We start from the raw sequence: 13,690 nt of genomic DNA on the forward strand, positions 1-13,690 counted from the left end.
AATGTGTTGCATGAATGAAAGCCAATAAGAGGACAGCTCGACCGGAACGAACTTGCAAGAATCTTGCAAGATAACCATTTTTTTTTGGCAGATCTTGCAAGATAACCATTTTTCTGCCAGGTTTTGCAAGATCACGAGGCACTTTAGAGTTAGATTGGTTTAAACTGATATAAACGAAAAACGTTGGTGCTTTTTTGTGGACTTAAATTGATTTGCTTGTTGTTTTACCTCACTGGGTTGTTGTTATTAATTGTTGTTTGTCGAGTGAGAAGTGTTCTAATTGAACAAAATTGGTGTCAAAAACTTCTAAGTAAACATAAAGATTCAGGGAATATTTAGGAGGACGTCGTAAATTTAGAAGTTTTCAGAATAGTTTCTCATCGGAATTATTTCATTCTTCTTGTCTTTTATTTCCTTCCTTTCTCTCTTTATTTTCTGTTCCATTCTTTTGTTTTTTTTTGCTGTGAATCGAGTGTGTTCATTATCTTCGGTTACGGTTTTAAGTCGAGGAAGAAATTGACCGACATTACATGGTGGAGTAACGAAAAGTCATAACAAAGTCTTTTCAATGTCTCTACATTGCAACATGTGCATCGAGTAAGAAAAATACTATTATCTTAATACAGGTACTTCTTGAAAAATTGCGAGAAAATAGGCTATAATTAATCTTAATACATGCGACCTAATGTAATATTAATAACGGCGTCTGATAGCAATGGCACAAGATAATTCAAACCAATATTAGGTAAATTAGCAAGTAGTTTGCCATATTTCTGCATTGGTTGATATCTGATTTACGAGAACATATCGCACTGTTATTGAGATTAGAAAACCTGAACGTTTAGTTATCGAGATGAAACCTGATTTAATAGCCATCCGCAGTTACTTCATCTATGCCAATTAATTTTGTAATAACACTGCAGTGATCGCCCCGCTCTATTCTTTGATTTGTAAAAAAATAACTCAAAGATAGAACTCTCATCTTTCAAAATATGTTCGTTAGAAGTCATATTGGAGTTTTACTAACGCAATTATTGTAAACAACTGTCTGATTTTAAGGAATTTGTGTTAGATTTTTTAAATTGTTTTTAAAGCTAGTTGTAATTAGGTTTGAGAACTGGCGAACTAGTTCTTTTTTGTACACAAAAAATCAAAAAATTATATTTCAGCACCTCCGATGTTATATTTTTAATTTGGTTGTTATCATCAATTTTTGTTGCAGCCATTTTGCTGCAAAAAGTGAGACACATTTTTTAACGATTGTCATCTACTAATGAGTTGACTGCTGGATTTGTATTCATAACGTCGTTTTTTCCTGAGTCTTAATGAGTGTTTACGTCATTCTATCGTTTGATAAGTTTGCCATCATACCGGAGTTATCATACAAAAAGACATTTGCACTCACTTGTTAAATTTGAAGTGGGGTTATAAAGTAATGCGTTTTAATCTATTTCAAGATTTGATTTAAGACTTTGAAAAAAACTTGAAAGAAGACGGTAATTAATTGCTCTCAAACGAAGTTTGTAGCAATTATATTAGTCCAGTCGGTCTTTTTTTATGCGATTTTTCGCCTGACCAATTTTTCGTCTGACGCTTTTGACTTGTTGTCCTTAAAAACGGGGTGAATAGGTAGCGCCCAGCGGGTATTAAGTTTCATTAGAGGCCCTTAGCCGCGTTAAGTAGTCCTTCAAGTGCTTAGTGTGGTGAAGTTACTGGGAAGGCCGTAGTTTAAGGTTAATAAGTCATTTTTAGAAGATTTTGAGCTCAAAATGTTGCAATTTTTCGTGTTTTTTGTCATTTTCCGAATTTTTTGTTAGAACATTCTCAAATTGAGGTTGGTCAAAGTTGATAAAGGTCTTTTGCAAGGCATAAATTTAAACCAGCTTTCACATTTTTTTCAATATTTTTGGAAATTTTTCAAATTTTTTGAGTTTTTCAGCCCTAGGTCTCAAGGAAGCTCCTCTAGAGTATGATAATAGATTACTGCACAGTTTCTAGTGGTAATGCAATGGTTTTCAACAATTTACCATCACGAATTTTTAGTTCGACAAAACTTGCAATTTTCAAGTTTACTGTCAATTTTCAAGTTTTTCCGGGCCCCGGGGCCAGAAAATCTCCTTGGAGATGTGATAATATTTTAATGAAAAATTTTTATTGTTCACTGAATAACTTTCAACTTTTTAATATAACAAAGTTTCAAGTTTTTTGAATTTTTTCTGTCCATTTTTTAGGTTTCTCTAGCCTGAAGAGCTGAGAAACCTCCTCTAGTGTTTGATAATTGGGTTACTGCATAGCTCCTAGATGTAATGGAAAATTTTTCACTGTTTTAAAATCATGAATTGAGGCTGTTTTTTGTTTTAAAATATTTTTCAAGTTTTTTGATTTTTTTAATAATTTTTTTCCGGCATCATGTGCCAAGAGAACACCTGCGAGGCTTGATAATAAGCAGTTGCATAGTTTGAAGAGTTAATGGAATGGTTGTCAATATTTTAATGAATCGAATTTAAGCAAAATATAAATTATTTTCATGTTCAATTTAATGGATCTTTTTGAGCCAGTGAAACTATTTAAAGCTTTAAATAGGGATACTGGATAGTCTCTTGAGACAAAAAAAAATCGTTTTGAAGATATAACTATCACGAATTTTAGCAAGATCTTGTTAAAACTTGCAATTGTTTTAAAAATTTGAAAGTTTTGTCATTTTATCATTACTGACCAACGAAACTATACAAGTCTTGCAGATGGGTTACATGGCGGAACTCCAGAGAAAAAAAAATGGTTTTAAACTTTTTCGCTGCAAAATGTGGAAACTTTTTTTTTTGAATTTTGCATTTTTAGTTTTTTTCTGTATGGTTTAATTACTAAGCAGGCTAGAAAACTAGAGGTTACAGAGTCGGGTCTCTTCATGGAAAATACTCCTAGCTCTCTCTCTCTCTCTCTCTCTCTCGCTCTCTTTGTTGGTTGGGGTTTCTTTTTCTCTTTTTCGTTCACGTTTCATCTCTCACACTCTCTCTCTCTCTCTCTCCTTAACTCTTTTGTTGATGCTGCGCTTCAGCTGCTGTTATGTGACGTGATTTCATCATCTATTGCCCTCACCTCACGCCCCTTCAATTAAGCAAAAGCTAGCCTCACTAAACCATGGCTAGCTACTCACGAAGCCAACCGCTCGCCGGTCGTTTGAGAGCAATTTGCCCAAAGTTAGTCGGTTATGTTATTTTTTTTTGCAGTTTTCGGATCAATTTTCATAGAGTTAAACTAAAGTCAAATTATTTGTTAACTCTATAATGAGGAGCCTCAGATATTTTATTATTGCGTTGTAATATTTAATACGATTTACTTTAATTTAATAAGTAATATATTTATTTTCAACAAAGTTACTTGGTAATGTTTGATTAATAAGTAAAAAAATTTAAAAAGTAAAAAAAAAGTAAAAACAAAAGTTATCTCACTTGTACTGTGGGTTAATGTTTAGTGGCAACTAGATCAGCTGAATTACAGACTGGCAAAGAGGCAACAACCTAGTTCGTCTAATTCGTCAAATTCATCTAGCACCGGGGCAGGTACAGGGACAGTGTCTAATTCACGCATTAAACCACAGCCCACTCAGACGACCACTATTAATATGAAAAATGCGAGAGCACCAGTCGGAATGTACAATTCAGAACGAGACTGGGAGGTTTAGTAAGTGCTTTTCTCCTAGAACATTCTTTGACTTCTCAAGTGACTTTTTCACGCTTTTGTAAAACGTTTTCACGCTTTTTTCCACCCATGAAGAAAAATTGTAGGTAAGTGCATATTGATTACTAACTGCTCTTGAACGGAGTTCATAGCAGTTATTGTAAACGTGTTGGTCTTTTTTATGCAAATTTTTCGCTTGACCGTTTTTGCGCTTTTCTTCTAGAACATTCTTTGACTTCTCAAGTGACTTTTTCACGCTTTAACATTCTTTCACGCTTTTTTTGCGCACATAAAGAAAAATTGATAAATAGCCTGAAAAATTCAGGCTACATCCCCTGAATTAAACTGCCTCGCCTGTCGTTCAAGAGCAATTCTTCCGACACAATAGTCGGTTTAAGTTTTGATAATGAGATAAAAATGTTATCAAACTGGAAATCATTTTTGAATCCATGAAATTTGCTCTCGCCGAAAATGAATTGTAGCTTCACAGGTAATTCTGAAACCGTGTAACATGTGTCAACAAACTGACAAAAATACATGAAAAAATTAGTAGTCTTATAACATCGTCCATCTGATCTCATAAAAGATTGACACCGTAAGTCAATATCTACTTCAATTCAGTTCCGGAGTCTTCTGGCAATGTTAAGTTGCTCCCAAACAAAGTTTGTAGCGATTATATTATTTCTGTTGGTTTTTTTAAGCAATTTTTTTGCTTGACCGATTTTTCGTCTGACCCATTGGACTTTCGTTCTCAAAAATTGGAAAAACAGGTATGGCCCAGTGGGTATTAAGTTATCTTAGAGCATTTCTGCTATCTAGTCTCCATGTATGGGATTCAGAGAAACTGTTTTGGAGACCTGTACGTATGGTGTGAGGCGAGGGTGACCACGCCTCCTTCCCCCACAACACCCCCCGTCCCCCAATCCCCATCCCTGCCATTGTTCAGGCCATAAGGGCCCCGTGCATACAAAGACCCCTGCCGCCGCTGCCCCCTCGCTGTTGCCATAACCAACCCTGTTGCCATAACCAACATAAGAATTTAGGTAGTTGACTTACAAGAATTGAAAACTAATTGTTTTGACAGTACTTCACTACTTGACACTACTTGTTTTCTCTTTGTTTCTAAATTTTGCGTTCTTTGTTTTTTTTTTACTTTTTTGTTCTACCACTTAGTTGCATTTTTCATTAGTAATACTTCTTCGGTTTTTCTATTTAGGCATACTGTAACTGATTGAATCGTTTCTGTCTATACCAACAAAACCGCCTAGGGCGAAGTGATATCAAACGAACGGTTTCCTTCGTCAGTTGCTAGCCACGGTTTAGTGAGGCTACCTGTTTATCCCGAATTTGAGGACAAAAAGTCAAATGGGTCAGACAGAAATGAATCGGTCAACCATAAAATTGCATTAAAAAAGACCAACAGGACTAATATAATTGGGGATAGGAATTGGGGGAGTTGAAGTGGGGGCTAATGTGTGTACGTTGGGGGGGGGGGGCTGATGTGAGGGAGTTTTGGTAGGGGGTCAACCTCTAAGAACCGCACTGCACACCATAAGTAAAAGTTGCCAAAACTGTTTCTGTGAATCGCATACTAGCAGACTATTGAGCTGATAGGGTAAAAGAGAACTGGATGTTTTCCGCTTGTGCCCCCAGTACGTTCCTTAACCCCCGTTACAGAGCACGTGCCATTACATAGTAAATCATTATGTAAAAAATATGACTCGTGCGTCGGGGGGTGCAAATAAAATGCGCCCACTAGGCTGGGGGGGTTGCAAAAATGGAAAAGATCCACAGAACTAATGTCCGCTGGGCGCTACCTGTTTATCCTGTTGTTGAGAACAAATTCGATTGGGTCAGACGAAAAATCCGTCAAACAAACTCGCAATTAAAAAGACCAACAGAACTAATATAATTGATACAAACATCCTTTGAGAGCAATTAAACATAACCGGCTAATGTTGGGTGATTTGCTCTCATGACGGTCGAGAGATTAGCTTTGTCAGTAGCCAGCCACGGTTTAGTGAAGCTAGCTTTAGCTTAATTGAAGGTGCGTGAGGTGAGCGCAGTGGGGTGATTCAATGGGGGCTGATGGGAGGGGGGGTTGATTTAACGGTGTGGGGGGCAGTGGCGGTAGGTTTTTGTGGCTGCATGGGACACATACGGCCTGAACGATGTGCAGGGTGGGAATGGGGGATGGGATGTTCCTTTTTTTGGGGGGGAGGAGGAGGGAGGTGGCGGTCAACCTCTGAGAACCGCCTTCACTCCATAAGTGTAATTCTTCAAAACAGTTTGCGAATAGCATACTCGGAGACTAGTGAGCTGAAAGGCTCTAAGAGAATTTATTGCCCGCTGGGTGCTACCTGTTTATCCCATTTTTAAGGACGAATTGTCAAATGGGTCAGACAAAAAATCGGTCAAGCGAAAAATTGCGTAAAAGAAAGACCAACAGAAAGACAGGGACTAATATAATTGCTACAAACTTTGTTTGAGATCATTTAAAAAGGACACACACAACTACAAAAATCGCTTCAGATCAAATAATATTGGACTTCAGATACGTCGATGTCTTCATATGCATAAAACCTGCACTGGCACTACAAATGAGTACGATACCGACGATTTCTTATGTTTAAAAACCAAAAATTTCTCAACTAGGGCGGACAGGTGTTCACCTTTTGCGATCGATGCTGTCATGAACGTACACAACATGAGTCCATTGCATGTCCTGTAGTACTTGTCGAGTATGCGATATTGCTCACTTGGCTAATCATGTACAGCGCTACCAGGATGCGGCGAAAAAAAATTAACCGCTAAAATCGCAAATCGGATCTATTCTGTTTCCCCCCCCCCCAGCTTAGTGAGCTTATATTTTTTACGACCCTCAGGCGCACGTGCTATTTTTTTACATAGTAACGTGCTATATAACAACATATAATTTGTAACTGGGGGCATAAAACACACGGGGGGGGGGGGGGAGCGAAACAGAATAGATCCCGCAAATCTTACAAATATTCACCGCTAAATTCAACGCTAATCTTGCAAATATTCACCACTATCTATGCATTCAACGATAAAAGATGCGGGCGCTTTGCGGCGAAAAAAGTTTTTTTTCACCGTTGTTCACCGCTAATCTTACATTATTTTTGACCAAACCTCGACCTGGGGTCCCGTCCATCACTGCAGTGCACTAATACATTGGTCTTCTCTCTTTTGATACAGTGCATTACTCTCGTACTGGCCTCCCAGAATGGCTCTGATGTGTTTCAGCCACCCACCCACTCCCCCCCCCCCCCCCGCTACGTATAACCCCACTTGCACATTTTTTGGTTTTCTGTCAGTGCCTGAAATCAACGCTAGCATTATCGCCAGAGCAGTTTTATTTGCCTCAAACTTAATTAGAAACTACTCAAAATCAATATTGATTATATTTTTATCAAATTTCCTTGTCTGATCATATTACACTGTAACAGCAAGTTTCCTCTTCCATATATCTTTTACGCCCCTCAGGCGCACGTGCTATTTTTTACATAGCAATGTGCTATATAACAACATTTAACTTCTAACGGGGGGGGGGGGGGGGGGGGTAAAAAAAACTCTGGGGGCCAAAACAGAAAAGATGCAATGACTGTTATTGAAAACAAAACGGAAATTTTTATTCGTTCATAGGATGCAACACAACACGCTGTGTACTACATGCGCGAATGTTGCGTAATTTTTAGACATAGCATTATTAGCCAACAATCAATAAGAAATTCATCATAAAGATAGTTATTGCTCATCTCCAAAAAGAGTCACAACAACTCATCCAACAAAGCAATTAATTAATCAATTATCAAAACTATCACCAACAATACCAATACAAAATCATCAAAGTTGCCAAAATTGAGGGAAGACATTATCATTATAATTAATTTAGTTTGCAAAACACAATAAACTCAGTACAGGTTAGGCATAAACGCATTTAGTCTGAATATAAAATCGATCTATAAAATATAACATTTATCTCAATATTTCTCAAATCAAATTCACTGAAATCAATTCGGAGCTGACTTGAAAAACTAATTTTTCTTGACAATCAGATTCAATTTTTCCCACAAATTTATTTAAATTTTTACAATGTCGAAAAGGCCGGCAAAGTTAGCCTTCAGGATAGATTCAATTTTGGACAATGAACCAGCAATGAAGACAGCATCGCTAGAAAACTTTTACACCAGTACCTGCAACACATACCAGACAGTTGCACCCGTTTCAGCGAAAAAACTTGAATACTTTGACAATAAAACACTTGCTTTTTCTACACCAGTCATAATGTCAACTTGTATCTCGCCACCGAGTTCAAGTAATGCACATCAATGCACTTCGCAAGATATTACACCTCTCACCAAAACCCACTCAAATAACCCACCTTCAGACAAACCCAACACAGATTCCATTCTTAAAAGCAACCAACACCCGGACACCATCACTACCTCAACAGAAACTACACAAAACGGTCCCCCAATTTCCACAGACTCTAATACGCCGCAACAAGAACCCTACAGCAATGACGTCACAATTCCAGCAGAACCTTCAGTTAATTCGCCAACACCAACTGCGGGCTTTATAGGCAAACCTACCTCTTCCTACATCGCTCTAATTGGAATGGCTATAAATTCAAACCCGACCAACAAAATGTTGCTATCTCAAATTTACGACTTTATCACCCACAATTACTCGTATTACAGGAACAGAAAGGACAACAGCTGGCGAAACAGTATTAGGCATAATCTCTCCTTTAACGAATGTTTCGTCAAATCAGAGCGCAGCACGGACGGAAAAGGATTCTATTGGTCAATTCACCCAGCTAACTTAGAAGATTTCAAGCAAGAAAATTTCAGCAGAAGGCACGCAATCACCAAAATACGCGAATACATGGTCAAAAAAGGCCAAGAAATGAAGTCTTTATCCAGTACTGTTCCAAATAGGAGCGTGTGCCAGTCTTTGACGATTCAAACACAGTTCGATTCTCCGTCAGGTCACAGCGTCCCAAATCATTGTAACGTAAGCAACATTGCCCTTCAAACAGCAGGTCACATTTTACTACCGCCAACACCATTATCTATGTATGGAGGAAATATGGTTCCAATTCCAGCATACCAGCCAAGTTTAATCGCACAAATTGTTGACCGACCAACGATTCCTTATAACTGTCTTAACTTGAACAAGGAACCATTGCACATCCATTTTTCCCATAGTTCTTATCAAAATCAACCTCCCACCGGGTCCGGACCCGCACACTATTCGGCTGAGACCTTCGAAAGGCAACACAGCTCCGATTTCAATTCACAAGCGTCGCAGCCACAGTAGAAATAGATACAATAGAAAAACAAAACTATTCAGACAAATTTCAAAGACCATTATCTATTTCAAGACCATTTTGATGACTATTTTAATGACATAGACAATTTCGTGACATAGACAACATTTTTCGACAATGAACTTTTAATGGATAAATTTTAATAAATCTGTAATTTTATTATAAAATTGATATAAATTGAAACTAAATTAATAATGTCTTTTTTTTAATTTTAATCTAGTTCAATAATTGAATCAATCAACATTGATGAATCATCTTATTGGCCAGACACTCACTTCAAACTCTCCTCTTGTTGATCAGAGCAAACCTTTAAAATCTAAAAATCTTGTTTGCTAGTTAATCGATAGGTATTTAAAAATCATTGTCACTAAGTAGTGTCAATTCTATAAAAAATAGTGCAATTTTTATGCTATAATAAATGATACAAGTTGGTAATTTTTCAAAATTTTTGTTTGTTTGTTTATTTTATCGTTGATTAGGATGTCACTGAATGACAGGCTTTGGGTAGATCACTGATAAATAACTTTTTTCACATGCTTGATCATGTAAAGGTTGAAAAGAAGATTTGAGCAGATTGATTGATGGCAACAGACTTGAAGAATGCAGCAAACAGTCAAACTCTCTATTTCTCAACTAATTGGTAAGCCGTGGTTAATGACCAAGCTTATTAATAAAACATTTGATATAATTTATATATACTGAGGAAATAAACAAAATTAACGTTGGGGCTCTGCTGGAGAGTTTGTATCAACAGTTTTGAGACCTGAAAACCAGCGCAATATACATGTTACACAATTTTATTAATTCAAAATTTTCTAAATTTTAAAGATTTTTTTTTCAATTTTGGGGCTGGCGTGGTAAAATGAGGTCAACAAAAAATTGTATTTGAGACCTGAAACCATTTTTAGTACTCCAATTTTTTGTACTTTTTTAGCGTTTGGCCAAAACACCAAAAAAACTATTAAAAAAATTAAAAAAAATAAAATCTCCCCGTTGCAAACGCAGTAACACCCAAATGCACCCCCATCGTGGGCCCAGTAAGACACTATATTACTAACCGACAATCTCTAGACTAGGGTATTCCTTGCAATTTTTTTCGGGAATTGAAGTGAAGTATAAAAGTCAACTGGCTCAAATGTTTGTAGCATAATTGATGTGTTGCGCGAGAAAGCTTAGCTGGTAATATCAAAAGACGACAGAATACTTAAAAGCCGAACTATTTTTCCATTTTTATTTTTTCGTGTCTCAATGATTGAAATTGATTCACTTTAAATTAAGCTAGCTGTTTAATCCACCGAGAAATCTTGCACACTAGAAAATATACTTTTGATTCAGAAGACAACCCGGGACAACTCCGAATGGTTATCTTGTAAGATCTTACAAGATTCTGACAGAATCTTATAAGAGGATGCATAGTCTTACAAGATTTTCTGACAGAATCTTACAAGATAAACATTCGTCTTACAAGAATCTTACAAGATAGCCATTCGCCTTACAAGATCTTACAAGATAAACATTTTTGTAAGAATCTTGTAAGATCTTACAAGATAACCATCCAGTCTCGCCCAGGGAATTCATTTTTTGTTCAGAGCAATGTTGAAAAAATGTAAATTCGAGGTTTTGCGTTCATGCCGATTAGGAATATTGGGGTTCACATTAGATCATGATGAGCTGCTAAAAACATTGCCTTCCAGATGATTGTTTATCCAGGTATTTTTACCTTTTAGTGGTGAAAATCGACCCCGGAGACTTGGCACTTTGTTCATGGTCTACCCCTGGTTCAACACTACAGCCTTCTGGATCATGTTTTTTCTGGCACTGTTGTTCACACTCATCATCTGCATCGTGTGCTGGATTGTGCTCTGTTGCATCTACTGATAGCATTCAAGGTGTGTCATTCAGTTATGATTGATGGCCAAAATTATTGATAAAACATTTGATATAAATTTTATATACTGAGGAAATAAACAAACTTAAAGTTGGGGCTCAACTGGAAATTTTTTTATCGAACAAAAAAAAAACGATTTTTTTTTGAAAACCAGCGCTATATATATATTTCACAATTTTAATACTTCAAAATTTTTAAATTTTTCCAAAATGTTTTAAATTTTTTTTTTTCGAGGATGATGCTCAGCGGGTATGAGATGAGATCAACAAAAAATTGTCTTAGAGACCTGACACCACCGCACGTGTGTCAGTCAGTTATGATGCCAAATTGAACACACACGAAACACACACCCAGGCACAGGTCACGATTCAAGTTTGCCTTATGATCGGACCCTTCCAGACAGAATTATAACTTGATCAGACCCATCGAACCTTAAAATGTATGATTAATGTTTGACTCGTTCAAATTGTCTAGTGCGTTTTTCGTTTGCTCATAAATAGTTCCTTGCTCATTTATTTTGATTGGCGCCTTTTGCCTCGGCTCGAGTCATGTTCGCAGAGAAAATTCAGCGCATATTTCTGGGTAAAGTTTTTCGAACGGTGATGAAAATGGCTGAACAGTGCTGATAACTGCCACAAACAGCGAAAGCGCTGAGTCAAAAACGTCTGCATGAATTTCGCTCAGAGACATTCTCAGCGCTATTTCAGCACTTTCTATAACTTGAACCCCTTTAACTTGTTCAGTGACGCTTCGCAAGTTCTTTTCATAGCTAGATAGTGGCTTCCATATTTTTAAGTGGTAAATCAGCATTGTTTTCCATGATTTTGTCTTCGGTAATTCAATGCTTCCCCGGCAAAAATTTCAGTGTAGGGTACGTGACTCTGATGAAGTCACTGAGAAAGTCTGGCATTAATTGAGAACCGCAAAGCAATTCGTTCAAAGCAAGTTCAGTCAAAAACACTTTACTTGCAAAACTGGTTACAATTTTTGATTGCGAAAAGAATATAATTTTCAGGATCTACAAACCCCATCAAATTAGTTCATATAGTTACTCCCACATACTATAATTGTATTCGCATGCCAGCACGCTAAACAGCATATTGGACGTTAGGTTGTAGGTGATTTGAGGGAACCAAATATATCTTATTTCTTGCAAAAAATTTGGAAACTCACTTTTGCAGAAAAACCCTTTTCTTTTCCTGATGAAACTATTTGAAATCCTTTTTGTATCATATATATATATATATATATATATAAATATATATATATATATATATATATATATATATATATATATTTATATATAGCCTTTCATCCTATTGTCTTTGTTTCTTTTTTTTTTAAAAATGAGAGAGGCTACAATACTGGCAAAAACGACTTGTGAAAAACTTCAATGGCCGGAAAACCTCTGGAGAAAATTGATTGAAGTGAAAAAGGAATCGGTTCGACGACTCTTTTCCGTCCCCCCCCCCCCCCCCGCAATACGTTCTGCACCCCCAGTTACAGAGCAGGCGCCTTTATATAGTAAACCATTGTTAAAATATAAATATAGCGCGTGCGTCGGGGGGGGGGGGTGCAAATAACATGCACCCATTAAGCTGGTGGGGGGGGGGGCAAACGGAAAAGACTCTGATCGATATGTGCTCATTTGTTGGGGCTCTATGTAACAACTGTACATTCAATTTCAAACAAAAAGCACGTTTTTACTTGTTTGTGTTGTTTTAGATCTGGCACTGTATGAATGAAGATCTGGCATTCTTAAATCTGACACTGCCAAGATCTGGCATTTTAAAACTTGCCAGTGCGTTTTTTAGCACTAATTCAACGTTTCCACAATTTCTTCGAAGCTAATTCAGCTTCTAACACACATTTAGCACCACTAGTTTTGTTTTAATTACTGAACTGATGCTCTAAATGTGGGGAAGGAGCCGATATATAATTTTACGATGAAAAGAGATTTTGCAGATCACGCTAAAAACCCTGGGAAACATCTGATTTAGCGCTGAAATTATTGATGGAGGTGCTTGCCGCAAAAAAATTATTGCGGCGAAAAAATTGTTGGAAGTTTTTAGTGCTCCATGTTGAATGGAAAAACATTTATGTTAGAAAAGAATTGTACTGACTTAAAGCACAAATTTATATCGAAAAAATATCGCATTGGAGTTAAATAAGCACAAAACTAGAGCAAAACTGCCGCTAAAAAGTGCTCTTTTCGGTAACTTAGAGACGAAAAATTTTCTTTCAGCTCTGATCAAACACAACCAGCACTTAATTTTTCTGGTATTTTGAGCTGATTACTTTTATTTTGAGGCGCTAATTCAAGGCTCAACCTTTCAAGGGAGCACAAGAAAGATGTTACTTTTTAAATTAATGAGTACAGCCGTTTTCTTCTTTTTGCTCGTATTATTGCAGTTAATAAAAAGGCATTACTCTATTTAGAAAAATCATTTAATCTAGCGTTCACTGAATTTTAATTTTGACAGTATTTTGATTTGTATACATAGTCAAATCTCTCTCTCTCTCTCTCTCTCTATATATATATATATATATATATATATATACATATATATATATACATATACATATATATATATATATATATATATATATATATATATATATATATATACATATCTTTATATATATATATATATATATATATATATATATATATATATATAAATATATATTCAATTATGCAACAATTCAAAATCGCAAAAATGGAGTGAGGGTTAGTAATTTAATTTCACAGGAGAGTAGCACTCACT

The 13,690-nt window shown here is 36.4% G+C and overlaps 2 protein-coding genes across 5 annotated transcripts in view; both read left to right on the top strand.

Annotated features, from left to right (window-relative positions):
- Window positions 1-13,690, top strand: part of LOC142338292 (uncharacterized) — a 318,225-nt gene that overhangs the window by 45,279 nt on the left and 259,256 nt on the right. For all 4 annotated transcript variants that reach the window (XM_075387974.1, XM_075387973.1, XM_075387976.1 and 1 more), the window contains 2 exons: window positions 3,473-3,681; window positions 10,762-10,923. In XM_075387974.1, coding sequence (XP_075244089.1) covers window positions 3,473-3,681; window positions 10,762-10,912 — 360 coding nt within the window. In that variant the 3' untranslated portion in view covers window positions 10,913-10,923. The remainder of the gene's footprint in view (window positions 1-3,472; window positions 3,682-10,761; window positions 10,924-13,690) is intronic.
- LOC142337930 (uncharacterized) lies at window positions 7,985-9,024 on the top strand. Its single transcript, XM_075387566.1, has one exon. It carries the CDS (start codon window positions 7,987-7,989, stop codon window positions 9,022-9,024), a length of 1,038 nt encoding a protein of 345 aa, XP_075243681.1. The 5' UTR covers window positions 7,985-7,986.

Source organism: Convolutriloba macropyga, chromosome 4, assembly GCF_964194025.1.
Source record: "Convolutriloba macropyga chromosome 4, txConMacr16.3, whole genome shotgun sequence".
Lineage (NCBI taxonomy): Eukaryota > Metazoa > Xenacoelomorpha > Acoela > Convolutidae > Convolutriloba > Convolutriloba macropyga.

Excerpts from the sequence above, each read along its gene's own strand:
- LOC142337930 (XM_075387566.1), top strand. The coding sequence starts at position 7,987 with ATGTCAACTTGTATCTCGCCACCGAGTTCAAGTAATGCACATCAATGC.